Raw genomic sequence first — 27934 nt, forward strand, 5'->3', positions numbered from 1 at the left:
GAGGGGGTTTACCATTGTCTTCCTCTGAGACCGAGAGGCAGTGACTGGCCCAAGGTCACCCAGTGAGTTTCATGGCTGTGTGGGGATTCGAACCCTGGTCTCCCAGGTCGTAGTCCAACATTCTAACCACTACACCACACTGGCTGTAACTCTTAAAGCAATTAGCCCTAATTCTACCAGTTTCAGAATAACTTGGAGTATTTAGGGGAAAGCGTCCGAGTGCTTTCTAGCCATTTTCTAGCACTCTTTCCATTCTAGCTGTTCTGGCACATGATTTCTCTGTGCAGTAGTTCATGTAGTAATGCAAATCTTTTTGAGATAAACCAAGTCGTAACTGAGCAGGAGATATTGCAAAACCCATATTTACTAGTGCTGAAACCCTTTTTTTTGCTAACAGCTTCTCTTTGAAATACGGCCTGAGCTTGATATTAGGATGGAAGGGTCACAGGCTCAGTTTTGACACTTCAGGTAACAGGAGAATAATAAAATAAAACTCATTTTTTTTTCACTCTACTTACTGTTTCTTCTCAAATTTTGTATCTTTACCCCGAATTTAATTCAAGTAATCGTTGGCTGTGGAAGAATCCTATCCCTTGTGGATCAACTAAATGAAGTTTCATACCACCCACAATTTGGGAACCCCTGCTCTAAACAAATCACAGCATGAGTAAAAGACTTGTTCTTTGCTTCCTGATCATGATTTGTTGGAGTGAAACAAACAACAATCTCTGGTTTGGACAGAACACTAAGCCATGGATCACTGTTGCTCCCACTTGTACTAGGGGAGGAACAAAACTATGGGTTACCATGACACGCAAACACAGCCAATGTCTCATGTAACTTTTGTCACGTACGGGACAAACTGATTCTTTTTCTGTGCAACACTAAAACTACCTTGAAATTCAGATTCTGAGGTTACTCCACATGTGGTACCTGCTTTGTGTAGTGTCCTGGAAATGTGCAATCTACCTGCTGGGACATTCCTTACATACACTGGTGGGGTGGTATTGTGAGGTCATTGCCATTTGCTAGTCACAATTCCCTGGAGAGTTTTCACAAAAGCTCCTCCCATGACCCAGCCCATACAGCTCCCAGCTTTTAAACATGTTGCTCTGAACTTGTTTTCAATGGGGTCAGGGTTGGACTTTTAGCAAGTACATTTTTCCAGATTTGTAAAACGAGCATTCCATCTCAAGTCATCGATAGTAAGTAGGGAAAATATTATTAAAATGCTTAGAAAGTAGGAGACTAGTTTAAAACATGATATTAGTTTTGGAAGATGTCCAATGCTGATGTCTCTTTTTCAGGTTAGTTCCAGTATTTTACTTAAAAAACAACAGTGGCTTCCATAGTGATAGCCCCAAGATTTAATATTGTATCAGGAATATAGATTTTAATTCAGAATGCCGACTTCTTTAATAACATAAATGTGGGCATAGATCACACCAACCACTGCTCTGGACCAAAGTTCAGTGGGGCTTTTGTGGACTGTAGATTGGATTATGCCCATCAGCTGCATGCTGATGTTTTAAATTTGAGATAAGTTACTCTGGAGTTACTGTTAAACAGTTGCTATTTACTAATTTATCCATATTATAGTTACAGTAGGGCCCCGCTTTTTGGCATTCGGCGGCGCCAGTGGGGCGATCAGCTGGAGCCCAGGGAGCTCCAGCCGCTGCTCTCCAGTTGACAGCGATCAGCTGGAGTGCGGGGTGCTCGCTCACTACAGCTGATGGCTGTCGGCTGGAGAGCGGCAGCTGGAGCGCCCCGCACTACAGCTATATTGTCTGGAACACCTGGTGTGTGTTTCTGAGTGGGTATTATATAATACAGTAGGGGCCCACTTTCCGGCGGTTTTCGCTTTTCGGCAGGGGTCTGGAACATAACCCGCCATATGAGTGGGGCCCTACTGCATATGGAACTCCCTCTTGCAAAGGGCATATAGAGTCCCAAACAGTGTATCAGGTACATTTTAATAACTGATGCTGGTTGGATATATACCAACTTGGCTAATCATATAGGTTTAGATAATATACGTTATCATTTGACCCTCATGAATAACAGATCAGCCACAATATGTATGTTAGTCCCTGCCTACAAAAGAGCTACAAGATGGACTAGCTAATTTTGGGAGGCTTGGCCAACATCTGTTAATGTACTAGACCAGCCTTTCCCAACCAGTGTGCCTCCAGATGTTGTTGGACTACAACTCTCATCTTCCTGACCATTGGCAATGCTAGCTGAGGCTGATGGGAGTTGTGGTCCAACAACATCTGGAGGCACACTGGTTGGGAAAGGCTGTACTAGACAGTCTTTGAACTTGAAGGAGCTGTTCATTAGCTCTGGCAGAATTAGCATCATTGCCTAATCCAAGAATTAGGGCTCCTTCTGGGAGCAAGGATGGGATATAAATTTAATAAATAAATAAAATTCCAATCCAAAATACAGCAGTTGCCTGATCTATACCATTGTGTCCGATGGCTTCCTGTACATTCCAGTGAACAGGGTTTTTTTTAAGTCAGAGGATGCAGTCCACATCACCAGAGCATTGCCTTGCTCTGACTGATTGTGGTCTGCATCCCAAGGCACAGAGACAGATTTATTCTGTTGGACAAAATGAATCTGGTTCTTTGCTTCATTGTGTGCCAATAACAAAACTATTATGGTATGTTACGTAGTGATGAAATTTTGGGAGCAGAGTCTTCTAGAGCACCTTGTTTATGAAACCGTAATGCAAGCTGTGCCTAGAACACACACTTGTATGCACTCAAATCCTCACTGGGTCATCTCCAACTAAGCTTTACACAGAGTAGATTCCTTGAAATTAATGGACCCAAGTTAGTCAGGTCCATGAATTTAAATGCATCAACTCTTGAGGATGACTTGCATTGGATGAAGGACATTAATTTTACTAGGGTTCTGCATATGTGTAGCTAATAGAGCCTGAGGTCTTGAAATAACTGGAAGCTACTGCATGCCTTTCGTATATCTTGGTTTTTTGTCTGCAACTATATTACTGTGCTTGTCTCTTAATGGTGCCGCCCATTTGGAAGATGAGGACAAGAAAGCTGCTTTCTCCAGCAGAAAAAGTCTGGGTGGACAAGCCCAAGTATGACGAGGCGGAGAGGCTCCACTATGAGCGGGAAGCAACTTTGGCAGCCTCTGCTGCTGAGAGCTGTCAAGAGGTGGTGGCAGTGAATGGCTTCTGCCCTGAGGAGGAGCTGAAAGGGGACCTGTGGAAGGCAGGATATGGGAAGAAGCAAAAGAAAAGGAAGTGCTCCCCCAAATGCAAGCCTTCAGACAGAAAGGCGGACTTTGTCCTGGCCGGGTTATTAGCTGACCATGTGTGGTTCGACAAGCCTCTCTTTGACCAGGCGGAAGCCGCCTACAGAAAGAAGCTTGCTGAGATGTTGTCCCAGGCATCTTCTGAGACGCTCCTGGCTGCTAAGCAGTCTGCTGCCTTGGTGCCCTGGTCAGAAGCAGAGTTCTCCCAAGGTGATATTAGGCCACGGAGAAACCCGGCTGTCTTGCACTGCAACCATGGCAGCCTGATGGCCTGTCACCACATGGTTCAGGACGCTTGGGTCAACAAGTTCAATTTTGATGATGCTGAGAAGATGTTTGTTGAAAGGTGCCAATTGGTGGCTCTGCCCCAAACCCTGAACCTCCCGCCTGTGCCGTTGCTCAACAGTATTGGACAAACACCAGATGAAGGCTATGTGACTGCCCTGCCTACTCCTTCAGCACCAGCTCAGTCCGAGGACATTGTGGCTCATACTGCTGCTCCGTTTGTCTCCCCGAGTCTGCCTGATGCTTTAGTCCAGACAGTCAATGGCAAGCCTCAGATATCAAGTTTACGGGCCCTGGTCTCAGAGGTGTGGCTGGAGAAACCCATCTATGATGATGCCGAGCGATGCTTTTATACAAACCTGTTTGACGGGCACCCTCCAGGAAAGGTGAGGTTGCAAGAGCGTGGGCGGCCAGAGTCCTCAAAAAGGAGCCGGAAAGACCAAAAGAGCCGCAGCATGGGGAAGCAGGCAGCAGGCAAGAGGGGAAGCGGCTCCACCTCTGCTGCCATCCCTCAAGATTCCGGGCACGCTCCAGCTGCCTGGTATTTCATGCACAAGGACAGTGAGTCTGCGTGGCTGAGCAAGCCCACTTACGATAGTGCTGAAGCACAATATTACATCTCCAAAGCCTCAAAGCTGGCAAGCAGAGAAGACAGCACCAGAGCGTCTGAAACGACACTAGCAAAGCCGCCACAGCCCCCTGCTCGGGCTTCAAGTGCATCAGAGCCTCACGCTAAGTAGGAAACGCTTGTTCCGGGGTAACATTCTCAATCCTTTTGGACCAGGATAGTGTGGAAGAGTTTGTAAGATGGAAATCTTCTGTGTGCCTTCTTGTATATATATGTGTGCTATTCATTGTAGAAAGATGTTAGATAGGCCATGTTGATTTAGAGTGGAGGGGATGCTTTAAATAATTTGTCCTTCTCTATTGCAAATAGTACTGCTCTGTACTACCTGAGTTTACAGGTTGTTCCCATTATTTTTGCAGAGACTGTTAAATTGCACAAGGTAGGGAAGGCATCTGAAACAGGATGTACTACCTCAGCATTTTTTAGGGGATTAGTACCCTGCTCTTCATGCAACAACCTCCCAGTTAATTTGCATCAGAGGAGTAACTTGCCCGAATACATGCAGAGCGTAAAGAATTTCTATTCAATTCTGCATACTGCATGCTATATCCATTTCTCATATGCCTAATTTGTAGGAGTAACAGAAGCTTGTGATTGGTCTGTGACCACACCACACCCCCAAAAATGGAAAAGGAACTTTTAAAAATCCAAAGATACTGCATCTGATCCATTCTGGCTGTCCCAAAGAGTGACTGTATTAAGCTAACTTAATAGCATTAAGCTAACTATAGACCAAAGTCCACCTTTGCAAAGGGCTGTAGTGAACTGAAGGTGTGTCAAGTGGTGACTATGGCTTAGTTATTTTCGGACTGATCTGGGAAAGATTTGTACATTTATGCAAGTGGATTAAACCAAGCAGATCCCTCTGAAAGGTGCTTTCTTTGTTTGGCTTCTGGTGCTTTCCTGCAGTTTAAGAGTTTTCCCTCAGTAGCGTAATTGCAAATTCTGACGTTTCATGTCAGGTTCTCCCCTTGCCATCTTCACTTAAAATCTTTTATCCTGTGACGCTTTTCTATATTCTCCTGCCTCATAGCAGTAAATATGTAGACTCACCTTGCCATGTAGTGTGCTTCCATTGGCTGTGAGTTCCATTGCCACATGCAAAATTTGCATTTCTGCTTATGAATGCTTCTACTTCCCATCCGGGCACAAATGCAGCGTTGGGAGCATCTTGTGCTTCTCCTTTGCTCCGTGCTGCCAGGCTACTGTGTACCAAAATGAAGGCCTCCACAAAAGGGACAGGAAAGCTGGCATTGTATTGCTTTTCAGTGAAATTCATTCTGGTGCTTATGCATTATGCTGAGGAAGTCTGTGCTACCTTGATTGGCGGAGGCTGTTTAAAGTGTTTCCACATCACTCCTTATTTGCCTGTAAGAGTAGAAGTGCTACTTAGAGCCACTTAAGCAGAACCATTGTGACAGTATATTCAGGTGTCATATGTTACCCCTAGAGCTGGTGTCACAGCTACTGTGCCTTCTGAACACAAGATGAGCTTTGCTGGATCAAATGAAAGGTCCATCTAGCATCCCCACAGTGGCCAGGCAGATTCCTCTGGACAGCCCAAAAACAGTTCTGAAGGCAACAGCCACCGCCTGCTATTCCCTGCCCACCTGGCAACTGGTGTACTGGTTTGTCCCTGCAGGGCCTACCAGTTAATACGCTAGGTAGAGGGCATCCAGTGTTACTCTTGGAGCCAATCAGAGTTGTTCTTGAAATTGTCTTCCTACCTATCCTGTCCTTGTCAAGTAGTGGGCTTTTGTCTTTGGCTGCGGGACAGTCGTCACCCCACCTCTACCTCTCCTCCCACACACACACACACATAGTACCAGTGGATTTTTAAAAATATATTTTTATTTCCATTTTCCATTAGCATATATCGAGTTACAAAATAAAAAATGACCTATTAACCCCCTTTCCCCTTAGAATTAATAACTTTTCATTTGTAAGTGCTTCTTAGAGCCACTTAGGCAGAACCATTGTGATAGTATTCAATAATAGACAAATAACCTTGTGGTTTAAGAACATACCTATAGCAAACAGATATTTCTATCAAACTTTAAAAAGCAGGGAAATTGGGCTGCTATAGTGAATGTACCAGGGGAGCAGGAGACCTGACCTCCTCTCTGAGATCATACTGCCCTACAAATTTGTCAAAATGCAAACACAATTTGGGTTTATTTATTTATTGCACTTGTATACTGCCCCATAGCCGAAGATCTCTAGGCGGTTTACAGCAATCAAAAACATTAAAATAAATATACAATTTAAAATACATATTTGATTGTTGATCTTTCATAGTCTAATCCACTTCCTGTGTAGCTTGGAAGAATTTGGTAACATGTGCCTCTGAGCATATGGTGAGTGGTGGCTACTTAAGAAAAGGTGGGCATGGTCAATTAAAAACATAAAGCACACCTAGAATTTTCCTAGAATATAATTCACCTGCCACTGTTCTATCTTGTGCAAACTGAGACACTTCTCATGTCTATTGGAAACTATTGTGCAGAATAATCAGTGCCATTATTCCACAGTTGTTTTTGGAGTTTTTTTAATGTTGCAAAGTGTTGCTATACTTCATATATTCACAGAAAAAGAAGCAAAATAAAATGATTTACTATAGGAAATTTTACTAAAATTGCAAAGTAAATGAAATATATTTAAAGTTTCTATCTGAACTATATAAACTGTTAATATTGTTGCTTCCTCCCTGCTAAAACAAGATCAGCACAGCACATGTCCTGTTTCTGTTATTTGGGCTGATTGCAGGTGTTGCCACCACTCACCATATGCTCAGAGGCACATGTTACCAAATTCTTCCAGGAAGTGGATTGGACTATGAAAGACAAACCCAAATTGTGTTTGGATTTTGACAAATTTGTAGGGCAGTCCAAAAGCTCAGAGAGGAGGTCAGGTCACCTGCTCCCCTGGTGCGTTCACTATAGCTGCCCAATTTCCCTGCTTTTTAAAGTTTGATAGAAACATCTGTTTGCTATAGATACGTTCTTAAACCACAACTTTTTTTTGCTTATTATTGAATTTCTCTGCTTTTTAATCCGGGAGGTAAGAAATAGGATCCTGTGCAAGTTTGCTGAGAATGGATTGATCATTTGCATGCTTATTGAGTTAGGTGGGATTTACTCCCCTGCAATCATTCTTAGGATTGGTGAAAGTGACCACAGGGGATGGGGAGGAAGGGCAGAGGGGAGGGGAGGGATAGGAGCAGGCAGGAGGGGGAGGGGAGAAGGGTAGGTTTAAACATTTACATGTTTATTAAGTTCAGTGGGATTTACTCCCGTGCAATCATGCTTAAGATAGGTACAACTGAGCATGGGGGAGGGGGGAGGAGGAAGGAGGAGATTGGAAGGGGATGGGGAGGGGAAGGTAGGTAGGTACACTTTGAACTCTTGATTCTGTTTTGTGTATCGCCATAAAAATTTAAAGGGTTGTTGAGCAAGCGTTTCTGAGTTCAGGACTATAAGTTTTGTAAGGTTTTCTTTTGAAATGAGCTTATGGGAAGGATCAGAATAGCATGGAGGGTATTTTCAATTTAACATTGCTGAATGCGAAAAATCCACACTAGCTATAGTATACAGCCACTATTGTGGCTGTATAATATTCAGGTGTCACATGTTACCCCTAGAGCTGGTATCACAGCTACCCTCCTGTCTTGGCAAATGAACTCTGCTTTTCTAGGAGCAAGATTTTCTGCTTTTCTTGGAACAAGGGTTGTTTCTGAGCATGAGCATCTGAGACAGATTCTTGTCAACTGATGGTTGGAGTGTATGGATTCTCAAGTTTCTGGTGCCTGCCTCAGGGTGTTTACACTGGTTTTTGAAAAGAGCACTTGCTTATCTTCCTCTCTGATGTAAAAAGCAGGACAGAGCAGGCAGCCAAGTGACTGAGCTATGTATTCCTAATTTATCCTATTTACATAAGCCTTCCCATCGGGTGGGGAGGATCAATGAGTTGTTACTGGATGTGGTCCTGCTGGGAGGAGGGATATCCTAATTGACTAACCTGATCTTAGCTATTAAGCTGAAGTATTCCTAGCTATTTATTTAGTCTACTCCTCTTTGCAGAAAAATGGCAGCCAGCTTCCTCATGCATGAGAAGATTTGGTTTGACAAGTTCAGATATGATGATGCTGAGAAGAGATACTATGAACAGATGAATGGTCCAGCCACTAGTCCTTCCTGCCAGCAGGTAAGATGCCGGTATTCTCCAGTGGCAAGAGAAGCAGGCAACTGACATGTCACGGTGCTTCTGGAGTAGGTAGCAAGACGGTGGAGACTCTTTTCCTATTTATATGCAGCCGTCTCATATCACAATCTCAATATCTTCTGAACACAAGATGAGCTTTGCTGGATCAAACCAAAGGTCCATCTAGCATCCCCAGAGTGGCCAGCCAGAGTCCTCTGGAAAGCCCAAAACAGTTCTGAAGGCAGCAGCCATGGCCTGCTATTCCCTGCCCACCACCTGGCAACTGGTGTACTGGTTTGTCCCTGCAGGGTCTACCAGTTAATACCATAGGAAGAGGGCATCCAGTGTTACTCTTGGAGCTAATTGTTCTTGAAATTGTCTTCCTACCCACCCTGTCCTTGTCAAGTAGTGGGCTTTTGCCTTTGGTTGCAGGACAGTCGTCACCCCACCAGTACCTCCCTCGCCCCCCCCCATGTTACCAGTGGGTTTTAAACATGTTATTTCCCAGTAGGAAACACTGCATTGAGAGGGAGAGATCTCCCTTCCCTGGTGCATGTGCAGAGAAGGGCTCCTCCGCTACTGTACAGGCGGTGTAGTGTGTGTATCACAAGATGTATTGATGGCCAAGCAGATGATTTCCATTGTGGCCACATTCAACGCCACTTGGTCTTAGACCCTTGTGTTGTATACCTTTCTCAACAACTGTCCCCGGGGTTGGTGATCAGGGTAGAACAATGTGCATTAAAATATTTTGAGCTACTTGAATGGGAAAATGAAGGAAAAGTAGCTAAAGTCTGACTGGGCATTATGAGACTGCATGGTGATGTGGGTTGAGCTCACATGTTCTCCTCTTCCCACTTCCTTTGTGTGCAAAGGGAGGAAACTTGAACTTTCCAGTTGTGTTTTGTGACAAGCCAGAGTTTCCCATTTTTTTCTAATATGGGGAACTGGCTTGTACATATAGTTACATATCGGATCTGATAGTGGTTTGATAATCTTAGTTTCTCAGATTTTTGTTACAAACAGCAACAGAACACTTCACATTTTCTCCCTTGCAGCTAAAGGAATGGAAAGGTTTGTTGTGACGCAGTCTCATAATTCTCAACCGGGGTGGGCAATTTTCTTGTCTTGATAGGCCAGATCTTTATCTCCCCCAACCCCTGCAGGCCAACTTCTAATAATATAATATCCAGTGCCTCTCTACCTTCCCCACACCTGACATTACTTATGATGATAGATATGGGGCAGGTGAGTGTGATTCTGGGAAAATGGAGTTGTGTCAAATGTGGAGGGCTGGAAGGCAAGAGATTCCCCACCCCTTTGCCATGCCATGCTTAGTGTTTCATCTGAATGCAGCTACTGAGTTACTGTAGCAGTTGCACAATCATCCAATTTACTGTGGAAGTACTGCAGAGGGTAGGAACAGCACTACCCCCTTGTTATTGAATAATAGAGATTAGACAGCGTGCAAAACAGCTAAATGGCAGGAAACAATGATTTGTTCCCTCCCGGTGACCCTGAGCATGCACCATGGGTTCCAAAGAGGTTACCGTTGGTCCTGTTGCAGAAGGTAGCTTGAAAGGAAAGGAGAAGGTGAAGCAAATTCTTACACACCAGGGTTTTTTTTCTTATGATCCTTTGCTGGCCATGAGCAACAGCATTGAACAAGTTGAATGTTGGCTGCCACCCTGGGCAACTTTGGGAGAAAGGACAGGATATGAATTTAATAAAATAATAATAAGTATTGTCCTCTTCCTCTCAACCTCCCCCTCTAGGATGCACACCTTAACGTGGTGAGGGGGGTTGAGAGCATCAAAGAAGCTGAGAGCAATGCCATTAGGAGTCTAGACCACGAGGCTAGACTCCCGACAGGGTCACCCAAGGTGGAATGGTCAAAACTGAGATTCCAGACGAAGATGCATGCAGACTCAGAGGAAGGCAATGGTAAACCACCGCTGAATACCTCTTACCATACAAACTCTGTGAACAGAGTATCCAAACTGCAACACGAGATACTGCTGGAAGATGAGACTCCCAGGTCAGGTGGCATTCAGCAGGCTACTGGGGAAGAACAACAGTCAAGTACAAGTAGCGCTGTGACTAATGACGCAACTGAGTCAAAGCCAAATGGAAGTCTGGAGGCTGATGCACACAGATGTGAAAGGGAAGTCCAGAGTTTTATGACGTATATAATAGGAACATGGAATGTGAGAAGCATGAACCAGGGAAAGTTAGAAATTGTAAAGCAAGAAATGAAACGTATCAATGTTACAATACTTGGCGTGAGTGAATTAAAATGGACGGAAATGGGACATTTTCAATCGGGCAACTACAAAATATTTTATGCAGGAAATGAGAAATTAAGAAGAAATGGGGTTGCTTTAATAGTGCGAAGTGATGTAGCAAAAGCAATTAGGAGCTATAATGCAAGCTCTGAGTGATTGATATCAGTGAGATTTAATGGGAAACCTATGAACATAACCATCATCCAAGTCTACGCACCAACAGCAAACACAGAAGAGGAATTGGAGAGATTTTACACAGAAGTACAGGAAGAAATTGATCACACACCAAAATGAGATATGTTGATAATCATGGGGGACTGGAATGCAAAAGTAGGGAATAGAGAAGAACTAGGCACTGTTCGAAAATGGGGCTTACGAGATAGAAATAAAGCTGGAGAAAGACTTATTGAATTCTGTGAAGCCAATAATTTGTTTCTTGCAAACACATTTTTTGAGCAACTGAAAAGACGACTATACACGTGGACATCGCCCAATGGTCAATATAGGAATCAAATTGATTATATAATTGGTAGCAGAAAGTGGAGAAGTTCCATACTTTCTGCAAAAACAAGACCAGGAGCAGACTGCGGTACAGATCATAAACTGGTAATATCGGAAATCAGAATAAAGCTAAAGAAAAACAAGAAAGCTATCATAATGCCACCATACAATTTAAATAACATTCCAGACGAGTATAAAGATCAAATAAGGAACAGATGTGAGGCTTTAAACTTAGTTGACAGGGAACCAGAAGAGCTATGGAGTGAAGCAAGAGACATTATCAGGGAAGAATGCAAAAAGACAATACCTCTTGTTAAAAAGAGAGGAAGACCTGAATGGATGACTGAATAAACTCTTAAAACTGTTGGAGAGAGAAGGAAAGGAAAAGGAAACAAAAACATGGTTAGAACCCTAAATGCAATAATACAGCGTCTAGTACATAGGGACAAAGAGAACAGTTATTATTGTTGTTATTACTATTATTATTATTACTATTGTTTGAGTTATATCCCACACTTCCTCCCAGTAGGAGTCCAGTTATAGTATACAATAGTTATTGCATAGAAATAGGACTAAGGTAGAACAAGAGCCCTATTCTAAAAGAAAGAGAGAAATTAAAGGGGAATTTAAACCAAAAGTAGGGATGTTGAATAATCAACAGGGGAACACATAATTGACTTGAAGGCACGTAATATCCACACCTCTCTACCTACTGTATCATCTTGTTTTCCCTGTGGGAGGTCATCTCAAAATTGCTGTGTCTGTACATGCAGGACATTTTTCCTGTTTTTCTGCAAGCTTAGAAAAGTTTAGGAAGGCCTGTCCTTGTCATTATGGGGTGAACAGGTTAGTCCAGGTTGAAATTAAAGACGCCTCAGCAGCAGCACAAAGATCTGCAGCAGTTTCCCACAGGAAGCATGCATCTGTGCCCACAGAATTTCTGCCAACTCCTCCTCAAGGTTAGAAAACTTGTATGTACTGAAGTGACTGGGACCCCACAAACAAATGTGTAAAAATGCAGAAGGCTGCTAATTTATGTGTTAAGCTGCATTGAAAGTTGGTTGAAATCTGCAGGACTTTGTTATTTTATTGCCTGAATAGTGTTTGTTGTGCTTGTTCAGCTATATTTGTGCTGCCTTCTGAAGCTATATTCCCAGAAATGTCCTCCTGTGAGCAATTGCTTACATGGTCTTTACTTAGGGGGCAGGCTTTAAGTATAGCAGAGCGCTCTATTTACTGTAGTGAGGGGAAAATCAAGGGAAGTTTGGCCCCTATCTAGAAGGAGTAGCATCAAGGTATTCAGCCTTCTAGGGCTTGTTCTGCAACCTGCTGCTTCATTAAGGAACTTGGAGGAAATGAAATCACCATTAGATCCATCAAGTTCAGAAGAGAGTCCTTCTTAAATATTCTGATTTTTTTATATTTTGAAAACACACCAGTTTAGAAAAATGTTGGCTTATGCCAGTAAGGATTTTGTTGTTATGTAACTTCAAGTCAATTACAATTTATGGCAGCCCTATGAATCAGTGACCTCAAATAACATCTGTTACAATCCACCCTGTTCAGATCTTGTAAGTTCAAATCTGTGGCTTCTTTTATGCAATCAATCCATCTCTTGTTTGGCCTTCCTCTTTTTCTACTCCCTTCTGTTTTTCCCAGCATTATTGTCTGTTCTGGTGAATCATGTCTTCTCATTATGTATCCAAAGTATGATAATCTCAGTTTCATCATTTTAGCTTCTAGTGATAGTTTTGGTTTAATTTGTTCTAATACCCATTTATTTTACTGTTTCACAGTCCATGGTGTGCGCAAAGCTCTCCTCCAACACCACATTTCAAATGAGTTGATTTAACTCTTACCCGCTTTTTTCACTGACCAACTTTCACATTCATACATAGAGATCAGGAATACCATGGTCTGAATGGTCCTGACTTTAGTGTTCAGTGATACATCTTTGCATTTGAGGACCTTTTCTAGTTCTCTCACAGCTGCCCTCCCCAGTCCTAGCCTTCTTCTGATTTCTTGACTATTGTCTCCATTTTGGTTAATGACTGTGCCGAGGTATTGATAATCCTTGACAAGTTCAATGTCCTCGTTACCAACTTCAAAGTTACATAAATCTTCTGTTGACATTACTTTAGTCTTCTTGACATTCAGCTGTAGTTCTGCTTTTGTGCTTTCCTGTTTTAACTTTCATCAGCATTCTTTTCAAATCATTACTGGTTTCTGCTAGTAGTATGGTATCGTCTGCATATCTTAAATTATGTGATATTTCTCCCTTCAGTTTTCACACCTCCTTCATCTTATCCAATCCCGCTTTCCGTATGATACGTTCTACATAGAGATTAAAGAAATAGGGTGATAAAATACACCCCTGTCTCACACTCTTTCCAATTGGGAACCAGTCAGTTTCTCCATATTCTGTTCTTAGAGTGGTCTCTTGTCCAGAGTATAGGTTGTGTATCAGAACAATCAGATGCTGTGGCACCCCCATTTCTTTTAAAGCATTCCATAGTTTTTCATGGTCTACACAATCAAAGGCTTTGCTGTAATCTATAAAGCACAGGGTGATTTTCTACTGAAATTCCTTGGTCCTTTCCATTATCCAACATATGTGTGTGATATGATCTCTGGTACCTCTTCCCTTTCTGAATCCAACATAGACATCTGGCCTTTCTCGCTCCATATATGGTAAGAGCCTTTGTTGTAGAATCTTGAACATTACTTGGATGGGATATTAAGGCAACAGTTCGATAATTACTGCATTCCCTGGGATCCCCTTTCTTTAGAATTGGGATGCATATTGAACGCTTCCAGTCTGTGGGCCATAGTTTTCCATATTTGTGGACAAATGTTTCTCAAAATTTGGACAGATTCAGTCTCAGTAACTTGTAGCAACTCTACTGGTATGCCATCTGTTCCTGGTGATTTGTTTCTTCTAAGTATTTTAAGAGCAGCTTCCACCTCACATTCTAAAATTTCTGTTTCTTCATCATACGGTTCCTCCATGAATGAATCTGTTATCCTGGCATCTGTTTTATAGAGTTCTTCAGTGTATTGCTTTCATCTTCCTTTTATTTTATCTTGGTCAGTCAGTGTGTTCCCCTGTTGATTGTTCAACATCCCTACTCCTGGTTTAAATTTCCCTTTAATTTCTCTAATATTTTGGAACAGGGCTCTTATTTTACCCTTTTTGTTGTCCTCTTCTATTTGTATACAATAACTGTTGTAATAGTTCACTTTGTCGCTATGTACTAGTCGCTGTATTGTTGCATTTAGGGTTCTGACCATGTTTCTCTTTCCTCTTGCTTTCCTTCTCTCTTTAACCATTTTAAGAGTTTAGTCAGTTATCCATTGAGGTCTTTCTTTTTAACTAGAGGTATTGTCTTTTTGCATTCTTCCCTGATAATGTCTCTGACTTCACTCCATAGTTCTTCTGGTTCTTTGTCAACTGAGTTTAAAGCCTCACATCTGTTCCTTATTTGATCTTTTTATTCTTCTGGAATGTTATTTAAATTTTATTTTGGCATGATGATTGCTTTGTTGTTCTTTAGCTGTACTCTGATTTTCGATATTATCAGTTCATGCTCTGTACCACAGTCTGCTCCTGGTCTTGTTTTCCAGAAAGTATGGAACTTCTCCATCTTCTGCTACCAATTATATAATCAATTTGATTCCTATATTGACCATTTGGTGATGTCCACATATACAGTTGTCTTTTTGGTTGTTCAAAAATGTGTTTGCAAGAAACAAATTATTGGCTTCACAGAATTCATTAAGTCTTTCTCCTGCTTCATTTCTAAGCCCCATTTTCGAACAGTGCCTAGTTCTTCTCTGTTCCCTACTTTTGCATTCCAGTCCCCCATGATTATCAACATATCTCGGTTTGGTGTGTGATCAATTTCTTCCTGTACTTCTGTGTAAAATCTCTCCAATTCCTCTTCTGCATTTGCCGTTGGAACACAGACTTGGGTGATGGTTATGTTTATAGGTTTCCCGTTTAATCTCATTGATATGACTTGCTCAGACGTTGCGTTGTAGCTCGTAATTGCTTTTGCTACATCACTTCTCACTGTTAAAGCAACCCCATTTCATCTTAATTTCTCATTTCCTACATAAAATATTTTGTAGTTGCCTCAGTGGAAATGTCCCATTCCCATCCAGTTTAATTCACTCACGCCAAGTATTGTAATGTTGATATGTTCCATTTCTTGCTTGAAAATTTCTAACTTTCCCTGATTCATGCTTCTCACATTACACATTTCTATTGTGTACATCATACAACTCAGGACTCTCCTTTCGCATCTGTGCACATCAGCCTCCGTGCTTCCATTCGGCTTTGGCCCAGTTGCGTCATTAGTCACAGCGCTATTCGTACTTGTCTGTTGTTCTTCCTCAGTACATAAGAACATAAGAAGAGCCTGCTGGATCAGGCCAGTGGCCCATCTAGTCCAGCATCCTGTTCTCACAGCGGCCAACCAGGTGCCTGGGGGAAGCCCGCAAGCAGGACCCGAGTGCAAGAACACTCTCCCCTCCTGAGGCTTCCGGCAACTGGTTTTCAGAAGCATGCTGCCTCTGACTAGGGTGGCAGAGCACAGCCATCATGGCTAGTAGCCATTGATAGCCCTGTCCTCCATGAATTTGTCTAATCTTCTTTTAAAGCCATCCAAGCTGGTGGCCATTACTGCATCTTGTGGGAGCAAATTCCATAGTTTAACTATGCGCTGAGTAAAGAAGTACTTCCTTTTGTCTGTCCTGAATCTTCCAACATTCAGCTTCTTTGAATGTCCACGAGTTCTAGTATTATGAGAGAGGGAGAAGAACTTTTCTCTATCCACTTTCTCAATGCCATGCATAATTTTATACACTTCTATCATGTCTCCTCTGACCCGCCTTTTCTCTAAACTAAAAAGCCCCAAATGCTGCAACCTTTCCTCGTAAGGGAGTCGCTCCATCCCCTTGATCATTCTGGTTGCCCTCTTCTGAACCTTTTCCAACTCTATCATATCCTTTTTGAGATGAGGCGACCAGAACTGTACACAGTATTCCAAATGCGGCCGCACCATAGATTTATACAACGGCATTATGATATCGGCTGTTTTATTTTCAGTACCTTTCCTAATTATCCCTAGCATGGAATTTGCCTTTTTCACAGCTGCCGCACACTGGGTCGACATTTTCATCGTGCTGTCCACTACAACCCGAGGTCTCTCTCCTGGTCGGTCACCGCCAGTTCAGACCTCATGAGCGTATATGTGAAATTAAGATTTTTTGCTCCAATATGCATAATTTTACACTTGTTTATATTGAATTGCATTTGCCATTTTTCCGCCCATTCACTCAGTTTGGAGAGGTCTTTTTGGAGCTCTTCGCAATCCCTTTTTGTTTTAACAACCCTGAACAATTTAGTGTCGTCAGCAAACTTGGCCACTTCACTGCTCACTCCTAATTCTAGGTCATTAATGAACAAGTTGAAAAGTACAGGTCCCAATACCGATCCTTGAGGGACTCCACTTTCTACAGCCCTCCATTGGGAGAACTGTCCGTTTATTCCTACTCTCTGCTTTCTGCTTCTTAACCAATTCCTTATCCACAAGAGGACCTCTCCTCTTATTCCATGACTGCTAAGCTTCCTCAGAAGCCTTTGGTGAGGTACCTTGTCAAACGCTTTTTGAAAGTCTAAGTACACTATGTCCACTGGATCACCTCTATCTATATGCTTGTTGACACTCTCAAAGAATTCTAATAGGTTACTGAGACAGGACTTTCCCTTGCAGAAGCCATGCTGGCTCTGCTTCAGCAAGGCTTGTTCTTCTATGTGCTTGGTTAATCTAGCTTTAATAATACTTTCTACCAGTTTTCCAGGGACAGAAGTTAAGCTAACTGGCCTGTCATTTCCGGGATCCCCTCTGGATCCCTTTTTGAAGATTGGTGTTACATTTGCCACTTTCCAGTCCTCAGGCACGGAGGAGGACCCGAGGGACAAGTTACATATTTTAGTTAGCAGATCAGCAATTTCACCTTTGAGTTCTTTGAGAACTCTCGGGTGGATGCCATCTGGGCCCGGTGATTTGTCAGTTTTTATATTGTCCATTAAGCTTAGAACTTCCTCTCTCGTTACCACTATTTGTCTTAGTTCCTCAGAATCCCTTCCTGCAAATGTTAGTTCAGGTTCAGGGATCTGCCCTATATCTTCCACTGTGAAGACAGATGCAAAGAATTCATTTAGCTTCTCTGCAATCTCCTTATCGTTCTTTAGTACACCTTTGACTCCCTTATCATCCAAGGGTCCAATCGTCTCCCTAGATGGTCTCCTGCTTTGAATGTATTTATAGTATTTTTTGTTGTTGGTTTTTATGTTCTTAGCAATGTGCTCCTCAAATTCTTTTTTAGCATCCCTTATTGTCTTCTTGCATTTCTTTTGCCAGAGTTTGTGTTCTTTTTTATTTTCTTCATTCGGACAAGACTTCCATTTTCTGAAGGAAGACTTTTTGCCTCTAAGAGCTTCCTTGACTTTGCTTGTTAACCATGCTGGCATCTTCTTGGCCCTGGCGGTACCTTTTCTGATCTGCGGTATGCACTCCAGTTGAGCTTCTAATATAGTGTTTTTAAACAACTTCCAAGCATTTTCGAGTGATGTGACCCTCTGGACTTTGTTTTTCAGCTTTCTTTTTACCAATCCCCTCATTTTTGTGAAGTTTCCTCTTTTGAAGTCAAATGTGACCGTGTTGGATTTTCTTGGCAATTGGCCAGTTACATGTATGTTTAATAGCACTGTGGTCACTGCTCCCAATCGGTTCAACAACACTTACATCTCGCACCAGGTCCCGGTCCCCACTGAGGATTAAGTCCAGGGTTGCCGTCCCTCTGGTCAGTTCCATGACCAACTGATCTAGGGAATAGTCATTTAGAATATCTAGAAACTTTGCTTCTTTGTCATGACTGGAACACATATGCAGCCAGTCTATGTCCGGGTAGTTGAAGTCACCCATTACTACCACATTTCCTAGTTTGGATGCTTCCTCAATTTCATATCTCATCTCAAGGTCTCCCTGAGCATTTTGATCAGGGGGACGATAGATCGTTCCCAGTATTAAGTCCCTCCTGGGGCACGGTATCACCACCCACAACGATTCTGTGGAGGAGTCTGCCTCTTTTGGGGTTTCGAGCTTGCTGGATTCAATGCCTTCTTTCACGTATAGAGCGACTCCGCCACCAATACGTCCTTCCCTGTCCTTCCGATATAGTTTATATCCAGGGATAACCGTATCCCACTGGTTTTCTCCATTCCACCAGGTCTCGGTTATGCTCACTATATCAATGCTCTTCTCTAAGACCAAGCACTCCAGTTCTCCCATCTTGGTTTGGAGGCTCCTAGCATTAGCGTACAGGCACTTGTAAGCAGTGTCTCTCTTCAAGTGTCTTTGGCACTTGTGGTTAGGCCTGTGATAATTTTGCTCTTCTGAATTTATATCCTGTGCCCCTGCTCTCACAATGCCTACTTCTAGCCCTTCTACCCCTTTTAAAATTTCATCAGCTCACTGAGTGCCACCTGACCTGGGAGTCTCATCTTCCAGCACTATGTTGTGTTGCATTTTGGATAGTCTGTTCATAGGGCTTTTATGGTAAGAGGTATTCAGCTGTGGTTTACCATTGCCTTCCTCTGAGTCTGCATGCATATTTGTTTGGTGTTTCAAGTTTGACCATTCCGCTTTGCGTGATCTTGTTGGGAGTGTAACCTCTTGGTCTAGACTCCTGACGGCATTGCTCTCAGCTTCTTTGACACTCTCAAACCCCCTCACATATTAAGGTGTCCTTTCCAGGGCTCGATTTAAAAAAAAAAAGTGGCTGCGCAACAGTGACATGTACATTGAGTGACTGATGTGTTCCTTCAGCATCCACCATTCAGTGGCCCATGGAGCGTGGATGTGCAACATAGGATTGTTCTACCTATCCTCCCACTAATATGGGCAGCAATATCATTCCAGGCACAGGGATTCTTTGATGCAGAGGAATCCTAGAATATCCAACATTGGCCAGAAAGCTACATCCTATCCTGAGCACTAATGGTTTGGTGAAATAGGAGAGTTTGGTATGGGGAAACATTATTGACTTGGCTATCCCCCACTTCTAGAGACCTGACTGAGGAACTGTACTTGTGTTTTTTGGATGCAAGAGTGATGGGTGCCTTCAATTTCAGTAATAAAAAAACCCTGTGCCACAGGCCCCAAACATTTGGGGAGACACTCATCATACAGGATCTGATACATACTACTCTTAGTTCATTGTATATGGAGGGGGTCAAATACATGCCATGGCCAATGTGACTGCCACCATTATGGGTACATAGCTTTCATGATCTAGCACCAGTCATCATGCCAAGAGATACAAGGTTATACCCAGCAGTAGGTCAGCACAAGGAAGCTTATATTCAAGGCTCTGAAGTGTGGAATACAGTAGGGCCCCACTCATACGGTGGGTTACGTTTCAGACTCCCGCCAAAAAGCGGAACTCCATCAATAAAATGGCGCCTGACGCCTGAAAAACACTGTAAAAGCGGAACAAGTGCCGGAAGAGTGGGGCCTTACTCTAATTGAAAACCACTGTATTAGTGGAATGCCAGAAAGTGGGCCGCCAAAAAGCGGGGCCCTACTGTACAGCATCCCACACAGAATTTGGTATCCTGAAAAATCTCACCTAAAAAAGGTTTCTGGTCAGTGATTGAAAGGCACGTTGCAAAACATGGTCAGTAGCTGGAGAGTGACTCAAATGAGAGGGGATGTGGTTTGCCAGGGATTGTGGCATTAATGCTGGGGATGTTCTGTGCCCCTCTCATGGCTTCTTATCCTGACCCTTCTCTCTCTCTCTCTCTCTGTAGCCCAAATAGGCTTGCTGTCTCCAACAGGCTTCCCATGCCTCCCCCAAACCCTTCATATGCTTGGCGGGAAGGGAGAGGCCAAATTTTTGAAAGCCTGGCACTTGAGAGCAGAATCATGTTCAAGGCTAAATACATGCCACTTTCACAGAATGCAAGTCTCATTTCAGGATATGCTGCCGCCCCTGCCAGAAATTTCTTTGACAAATATTTTTATTTGTTGGATTATAACTCCACTATATTTACATTGGTTCAGGGCAGGTATTAACACTGTAGAAACAATTTTGTCAATTCAAAGTTTGCACGTGCACCTTCTATGGCAAATAGTTGTACTGACCAAAGCATGAGAATAGACTTGGGAATGGCTGTGTCATGAATAGCTACACCCGCCTGTCTGGTTCTGTCCTGCAGGCATTCCAGAAAACAGTCTGGATCATAGCTGCTGACAGCATAGTCATTCCGTTCAGTGGACGGAGTTTTGCTCTCACTCCTTTTTTTATGGCTAACTGCTGTACACAGTTAAAACACTTTCCCTCTTTTCATGTGATCCACCCTCAGTAATTTCTCCTGTATCTGTCTGTACCTTTAAAAGAAAATCCACTTGGTTCTTTCTGCACTGTTTGCAGGAGAACGGAGCCAGCACGATCCTACGCGACATTGCCAGAGCCAGGGAGAATATCCAGAAGTCGCTGGCCGGAGTGAGTACCTGGGCGCTCTCTCACCAGCTGGCTAACTGCATTCATTTTTCCTAGCTATGGCATATCTCACAGATACACCCTCACTCCTACTGTGATTGGTTTTTTCCCCCATAGACTCTGCGTGTGTGGCTTTTCTTACCATAAGTCAGAGAGGGTGGATGAGGTGGAATGAACTCGGCCCTGTTAGGGCATCCTGTGTGTGACATCCTGCTTGCTGTAGCCAAATTGGACTTGCAAACTAACCGAAAGTGAAGCCAGTGTGCAGTGTTCTTTTTTCCCTCATTTAGAACCAGAACACACAATTGGAGCAGTTACATGCTGCGGCTTTTGCTGGGATATCATGGCAGATGGTAGACTGCAGGCTCGAATAGACCCCTGTGTTAAACACTCATCTTGGTAGGTACAGCAGTTGTATGTTGGGGGGAAGAGCTTGTAACATATAAGGAGCTTGTAACTTGGGGGGGGGTACTCAAGTATGCAGCAGTCCCACACCTGCCATCTGAACTAGCTGAAACAATAGCATGTGGCTGTCTCTTGCCTCTCTTCTCAGATGTTTCGTTTCATTAACTTCTCCAAACTAATGCAGCACCTCAGGGCAAACTATTGGCCTGTGGTTAGGGGCATACTCGTGAGCTGGACGGCTGTCTTCTCAGTCCAGTTCCCACTAGGCCAGGGGTTCCCAAACTGTGGTCCATGAGCTTCACTTAGGTAGTCGGTGGCATGTCTGTATTAAATATTCATATTGATTTCTAATTGCATTGCTTTTATTTCTTACGTTACAGTTTGAATTGTATGGAATGCAAATTGTATTACAATAAAATACAGTATGAGAAACGAAAGAAGCGATAAAACACAACTAGAAATCATACAGCGTTAAAGTTGCTGTAAAAACTTAAAAATCACACAGTGTGTTGCAGTTGCTACGACGTTGTTAAGTCGTCTGCCAAGACCATCGGCAGTTTTCAAGCTGTCCTTGGGGAAAAGAGTTTGGAAACCTCTGCATTAAGATATGTGCAAAGAGATTGTCTGTTCACATTTGATTTGATTTGTATATTGTATTTTATATTGTTGTAAGTCGCCTAGAGTGTCCGTTAGTTCGGACAGATAGGCGACTAACAAATAAAATTTTATTATTTTATTATTATTCTGCAGGATAGCGGGCTGATTGGGTTCTGCTGTGATTTTTTTACTCTGAGTGTTGTTGCAGTAACTTAGGCTGGGTTCTCATGATCAAAGGCAAATGACTTTCTTCATCCATCTCATTTATACCTTGCTTTTCCCCTTGAGGAGTTTGGAGTGACTTGCATCTGGTTCCCAGGCAATGGTCCTATCAAGGTCCTATCAGGTCCAAGCCAGCCTAGGTTCAGTTGCAGAACGGGTCATGTGCAGCTTGGATCAGGCACTGCTGCAATAGGTTGTTTGGAAGGCAGGCCTTCCCTTGGTGTTTCAGGCAAACCTTACTTGGTATTTTGGATGCAGGAATATATCCTCTGTAGTTTCCCATAAATAACCTTATTCAGCAAAATTGTGAAGTACCCCAGATTTCTCCTCAGTGATGATTTTTAAAGTAATAGTTACTCACATTTTCTCATATATGTTAGGAAGAGTCTCCATTAATGCCCCACCCTTTACCTCTTGAGTGAGGGCATGAAGAAGCTGTTGAACTGGAGTTTCTGTTAGGGTTACTACCACCTGAGTAATGTAGCATAGCTAGAATACATAAAAGGGGTTTAAAATTTTAGAAATTTGGAAAAAAACCATTCCTCCCCCCAAATAGAAAGGGTTTTTATATGCAATAAATATATGCAATACTTACTTTTGTTTCAAACCTAAACCTGTTTTATGCTTGTAAGAACATAAGACGCATCATTTATAACTTAGCATACAATATTGTTCAATTTGACACAGTGGTAAATGTGCATTTCCAAAAAAAATGTTTTCATAGGAGGTTTTTTCCAGTCTTTCCCAAAATTTCCAATCTTTTTGCTGGGGGAACAAGTGCAAAAAAGCCCTTGGAGGTGGGTAGAAAAACTCCCCCCCCCTTTCCCCAATTTTATCTTGTTTTATCTAGGTCTTTACATCCCTCTGCTTTCATGCAGTTGCTGCTTGAATCTGAAAATCTTGTGCCTCCAGTTCCCAATCTTCTGTCCAGCAAGATAACCTTGGTTGATGTATTGAAAAGCCACCAAGAGATGGAGTAGCAGCAGGGCTATACTTGCCCCTCTCTCAAAGCCAACAGAGCGACAACCAAGGTTCTTCAGTCCCAGACCCATGCCTTAAAACCAGACTAAAAAGGGCCATGATAATTGATCTAGCAGTTATTTGGGTCTTGACTGCATATGAGAGAGTTGAATCACCCTTTTAAAATCATCTGGTAATTGTAGATACATTAATCCAAGGCTTTTTTTAAAAGCTGTGTGGTTCTTACGAAAACATTTATTTGGAAGATTCATAGACTGCTAAACATTTGACACAGTTTGTAAAGGGCTTCCCATCTTGCCTCTTTTGCCTTTTTTTGTTATAAACTTTGACCTGTGGCCCTTCACCATTGTCATAATGTGCAGCATCTAACAAAAGTGGGAAGAGTTGTGTGGCATACACAGAGACGGTGTCAGTGGTCAGATCCAAATAAAACTGTAGGAACTGTAAGAATCATATTAGGAATGATTTATATCAGAATTGTATTCTGATATAAACAGGGTGTGAAAGAGGTCGTTCAGAAATGTGGCTACTCCGCTGCTCACCTGACTCCAAATCATCTATGGACAAGTTGTATAGCACCAGTCCCAATGCAGATCCTCTGGGGAACTTCCTGCTCCCCATTCTCCCTCCATTGCAATAACTGGCCATTTCTTCCCATGCTGAGCTTCCTACCAGTTCTCTTATCTCCTGGCTACTAAGTTTACCCAGGAGCATTTAGTAAGGGACTTTGTCAGAAATGGCTACCGAATTGTCTCAAAGAATTCAGGCTGTCGTGGCAGTAAAATTTCTACGGAGCAATACTTGCTGCCAAGCCTAGTGAGATTCTGGTTGCAGTGTCGATAGCTAAGTTGCATTAATAGTTGGGCATAGAACTTTCTCTGCTAAACTAGTTGTGCCATTCCCACATCAGGACAAGTTGACCGTGTGGGTAGTTTGCTTTGATTTAGGAATGGGAAGATTGCAGTCCCTGCTCAGGCAAACCGGCCCAAATCTTTTGTTTTTCCCACCCCCAGTTGAAGAGAACAGCATTTGGGAGCTTAAACTGTTTTTTTTATTGTTTTCCCAGATTACTGCCTTAATCTCAGAACATTCTTTTTGCTTAACTTTCTTCACATAGGCATGTTTTCCTGCATGTGGGTTTGACCACTCTGCTTAGCTGCCCACATCTAAATGAATGATCATCGTAAACAGTGTATTACATTATTTTACAAAAAAATACTCTTGCCCTTTCCAGCTGAAGACAGTTTTGCAAAACCCCCATGAAGCTCCTCCTGTTCGTCGCAAGAAGCAGTCAGGTTGTGCGACTGTAAGTCGCTTGTGTGTAGGGGGGGGGGAATCACAATAACCTGCATGCTTGTCCATCAGGGTCAGCTCAGCGGCATTGTTGCTCATACCTAAGGCCCTTTCTCCTTCTCCCACGCCCCCTCCTGTCATCATGCTGCTTTGCAAATTCTGTGCTTTTATCATTGTCTGCTTATACACAGTTCTGCTTCTGGATTTGCCAAATATTCACACAGTGATGTTCAGCTACCCTTCAGGAGTTGCTTCTCAAAAAAGGAAAAAGAGACCCTTGGCTATATATCCTAATTTCGCAGTTAGTTAAGGTTTTTAGAAACATCTATCTACATAAGCAGCAGAATAACTTGAATTAGCGAATCGTAATCCACTTTTCTTGAACCCTTAGCTGGCATGGTTTTTATTAGATCCCAGCCATTAAGGTTCCATAGTGCAAGGAGCTTGTTTGGGCTTGCCCAGGGGCTTGTTCAAGCCCGCTGTAATTTCTGCTGCATTTTTGTTGTTTCAGCAACCCATATGACACCTTGCTTTTGAAACTCGCCCTGTTTCAAATGCAGCGTGCCATGTAGAGTGGATGTCTGCTCTGTAGAAAAGAACAGCCTCCAGTCCCCTTTGGCTCATGGAACTGTTTGCATGGATCCTTGCCCAATTCTTTTGAGAAGAATTGGAACAGTCTTGTTAAAAATTGGTCACTCTTCCCTTAATAGAAAAGTTACTCAGATCATCTGCCTTACATGATGGTGTGGTCTCAGAGCAGAACGAAGATCATGACTGGAAGGGGTTTTCTTTCTTTTTCTTGAAAGGTGGTGCTGTGTATAAAATTACATACTCCTTCATTTGAGACATACATGAACATGTAATACAAATCTTGTCATATTTAAGTTGCTAGAAGGGATGATTCAGCAGTTACATTTTTGTTTGTATATTTTATAATCTCCCTAAGAACACCTTTTTAAAAGTTGAGGAAACTGATCCTGTGTACAGCAGCTCCATCATGGGGGTCATGGAGAAGAAGGCCGTTTGTTTTTTGTCTTGTACCTTCTGTCTGAACAAGCTTGGCCCCTGTTGCTCTCTGGCAGTCCCCTCGTTCGTTTCTCTTCTGTTGCTGCACCTCTGTTACGATAGAGAGTCTCTCTTGTTCGATCGCTGTCAGCGACTAACAGCCTCACCCTTCTCCGTGTTGTCTGTGTCTCTTGCAGAGTGTGAGCAGCACCTCTTCAGCAGGACCTGCTGGGGACCAAAGTGAACTGGTCACCAGGATTGCACACCTGGAGGCAGAGAATCAAGACCTTCATTGCGGTGAGTGTTTAAAGCTGCCTATCGTTTGCATCTGATGTGCTGATAAAATCTTTCCGTCCTGTTGTTCAAAAGCAGGAGTCTGCGTTTTCGTTGTATTTTGACTTCTGCCAGGTGCTTGATGGTCCTGCTGCAGATTGCTAATACAGTAACTGGAGGGAAGGAAAGCAAACTGCTCCATGTTGTCATATTTTGATGAAATGTATATTGTTTGAGATTTATTGTTCAGTTTATGTTTTATAATGTGATGTAGGGTTTTCTTTTTTTTTGTCTAGATATTTTTATCATTGTTATATTTTGTTTTTGAAGATATGCATGTTGCTTGCAATTTATTGTTCAGTTATGTTTATTTAAAATGTGATATATTCGTTTTCTTTTACTATCAATTGTACCAAATGTGATGGTGTATTGCTTTTATGTTGTAAACCGCCCAGAGAGCTTCGGCTATGGGGCAGTATAAAAGTGTAATAAATAAATAAATAAATCTTTGATCCCATTCATTTAATGCCCCCCTCTCTGCATCTCCAGTGGTTACAGACCTTCAGCTTGCCCTCTCCAGACTGGAATATCGCCTAAGTCTTTTGGAAAAAACATCTACCTCTCATCACCCTTCATCACCACCACCAACACAGGTAAAACAGTTCCTAAAGGTTCCTGCCATCTGTTGTCTATTTCATTTGGCTGTGGATAGGAACGCAGAGATGTTTTAAACTCCTCTGCTGGCCTGGCCTGAGAGATTTAGAAGGTTTGCTGTCTGCGTGAGAGCCTGGCTGCTGGATCAGGCCAATCTAGTACAGCATCCTGTTTTTACAGTGGCCACCTAGATGCTTATGGGAAGCCCAGAAAAGGACCTAACTGCAACAGCACTGTGAGAAGGAAAGCCCAAATCACAGCTCTCTTCCACTTACTACCGTGAAGCACTATCCATTACCGTGTTCCTGTGCATCTCCTATTCATTGCAATGGGTCTCCCTCAGAGCAACATGAAAGATTGTGCCTGACTGGTCAGATTTGTGCCTGCTGCTGGCTGACACCAAAACCCCACCCTCTCACACTTCTCCCTTCACTGTGCCTGTGATCAGAGTTCCTCTGCTCCTAGCAATGACCTCCTCTTCCATTGGGCATTTCCTTTTTGCTTTCCCTTGATGTGAGTTTTTTGTGTTTTTCTCCTTCAAGCATGTCACCCCCATGAAGAAGGTGGAAACCGTGGCCATTTCATCAAGGAAAGTAGAGCTGCCTGCCACTTTGCCTGTGAAGAAAGTAGAACCCTCTGCCACTGCCGCTGCAGGAGAAGAAGACGACGATGACATTGACCTGTTTGGCAGTGACGATGAAGAGGAAGACCAGGAAGCCGCCCGAGTTCGGGAAGAGCGGCTAAAGCAGTATGCAGAGAAGAAGGCCAAGAAGCCTGGCCTGATTGCCAAGTCCTCCATACTCTTAGATGTCAAGCCAGTAAGCCCCCTTTCTTAATCCTTCTGGGAGTGGAACAGTGTCAGGGTGATAACTGCAGGTTTTTCACTTCACTGTACAAGTACATCATAAACAGCTTTCCTCCCCTTGCCCTGAAGCGTTGAGTGTGTGTTGTTCCTATCCTCTGTTGCTCCTCCTCTCCCCGTCCCACAGTCCTCTGGGGTACTGGAACAAGTATGAATGACACTGTGTGGATTCCATGTTTGCAGGAATTAATTCTTGGTGCGGAATTGAGCGTCCTGCGGTTTGGACCTCTCCCTCTCCCTCTCCCCCTCTCTCTCTCTCTCTCTCTCTCTCTCTCTCCCTCTCTCTCTCTCTCTCTCTCTCTCTCTCTCTCTCACACACACACACACACACACACACACACACACACGTGTAACTCTCAAGACTGACATAGGATTACCTGGGTAATCCGTGTTTATCAGAGCTCACTGGCTTTCCTGCAGACTGGCATGATTGTGTAAGCTGGCATGATTGTGCCAGCTTTTCATCTGTTTATAGTCAAAGATTGTAGATCAGTTATATAGTCAGCCTGACGTAGTAATTCCAGTTGCTGTGTGCAGAAATTGAGGTTTTTCAGGTTTATTTTTATTCAGTTTGTTGTTACGTGTCTTCAAGTCGATTATGACGTATGGCGACCCTATGAATCAGCGACCTCCAATAGCATCTGTCGTGAACCACCCTGTTCAGATCTTGTAAGTTCAGGTCTGTGGCTTCTAATATGGAATCAACACGTCTCTTGTTTGGTCTTCCTCTTTTTCTACTCCCTTCTGTTTTTCCCAGCATTATTGTCTTTTCTAGTGAATCGTGTCTTCTCATGATGTGTCCAAAGTATAATAATCTCAGTTTCATCATTTTAGCTTCTAGTGACAGTTCTGGTTTAATTTGTTCTAACACCCAAATTATTGGTCTCT

The 27934-nt window shown here is 42.9% G+C and overlaps 1 protein-coding gene across 4 annotated transcripts in view; it reads left to right on the forward strand.

Annotated features, from left to right (window-relative positions):
- Nucleotides 1-3053: 3053 nt before the first annotated feature.
- EEF1D (eukaryotic translation elongation factor 1 delta) overlaps nt 3054-27934 on the forward strand; it is a 29827-nt gene continuing 4946 nt past the window's right edge. Inside the window, exons 1-7 of one of the 4 annotated variants that reach the window (XM_061607099.1) lie at nt 3054-4306; nt 8278-8401; nt 20686-20757; nt 24194-24265; nt 25455-25554; nt 26080-26183; nt 26727-27002. In XM_061607099.1, the coding sequence (XP_061463083.1) occupies nt 3054-4306; nt 8278-8401; nt 20686-20757; nt 24194-24265; nt 25455-25554; nt 26080-26183; nt 26727-27002 (2001 nt within the window). The remainder of the gene's footprint in view (nt 4307-8277; nt 8402-20685; nt 20758-24193; nt 24266-25454; nt 25555-26079; nt 26184-26726; nt 27003-27934) is intronic. The other 3 variants (XM_061607100.1, XM_061607101.1, XM_061607102.1) reach the window with 3 other exon arrangements.

This window comes from Rhineura floridana, chromosome 1 (genome assembly GCF_030035675.1).
Source record: "Rhineura floridana isolate rRhiFlo1 chromosome 1, rRhiFlo1.hap2, whole genome shotgun sequence".
In the NCBI taxonomy this organism is placed as follows: Eukaryota; Metazoa; Chordata; class Lepidosauria; order Squamata; family Rhineuridae; genus Rhineura; species Rhineura floridana.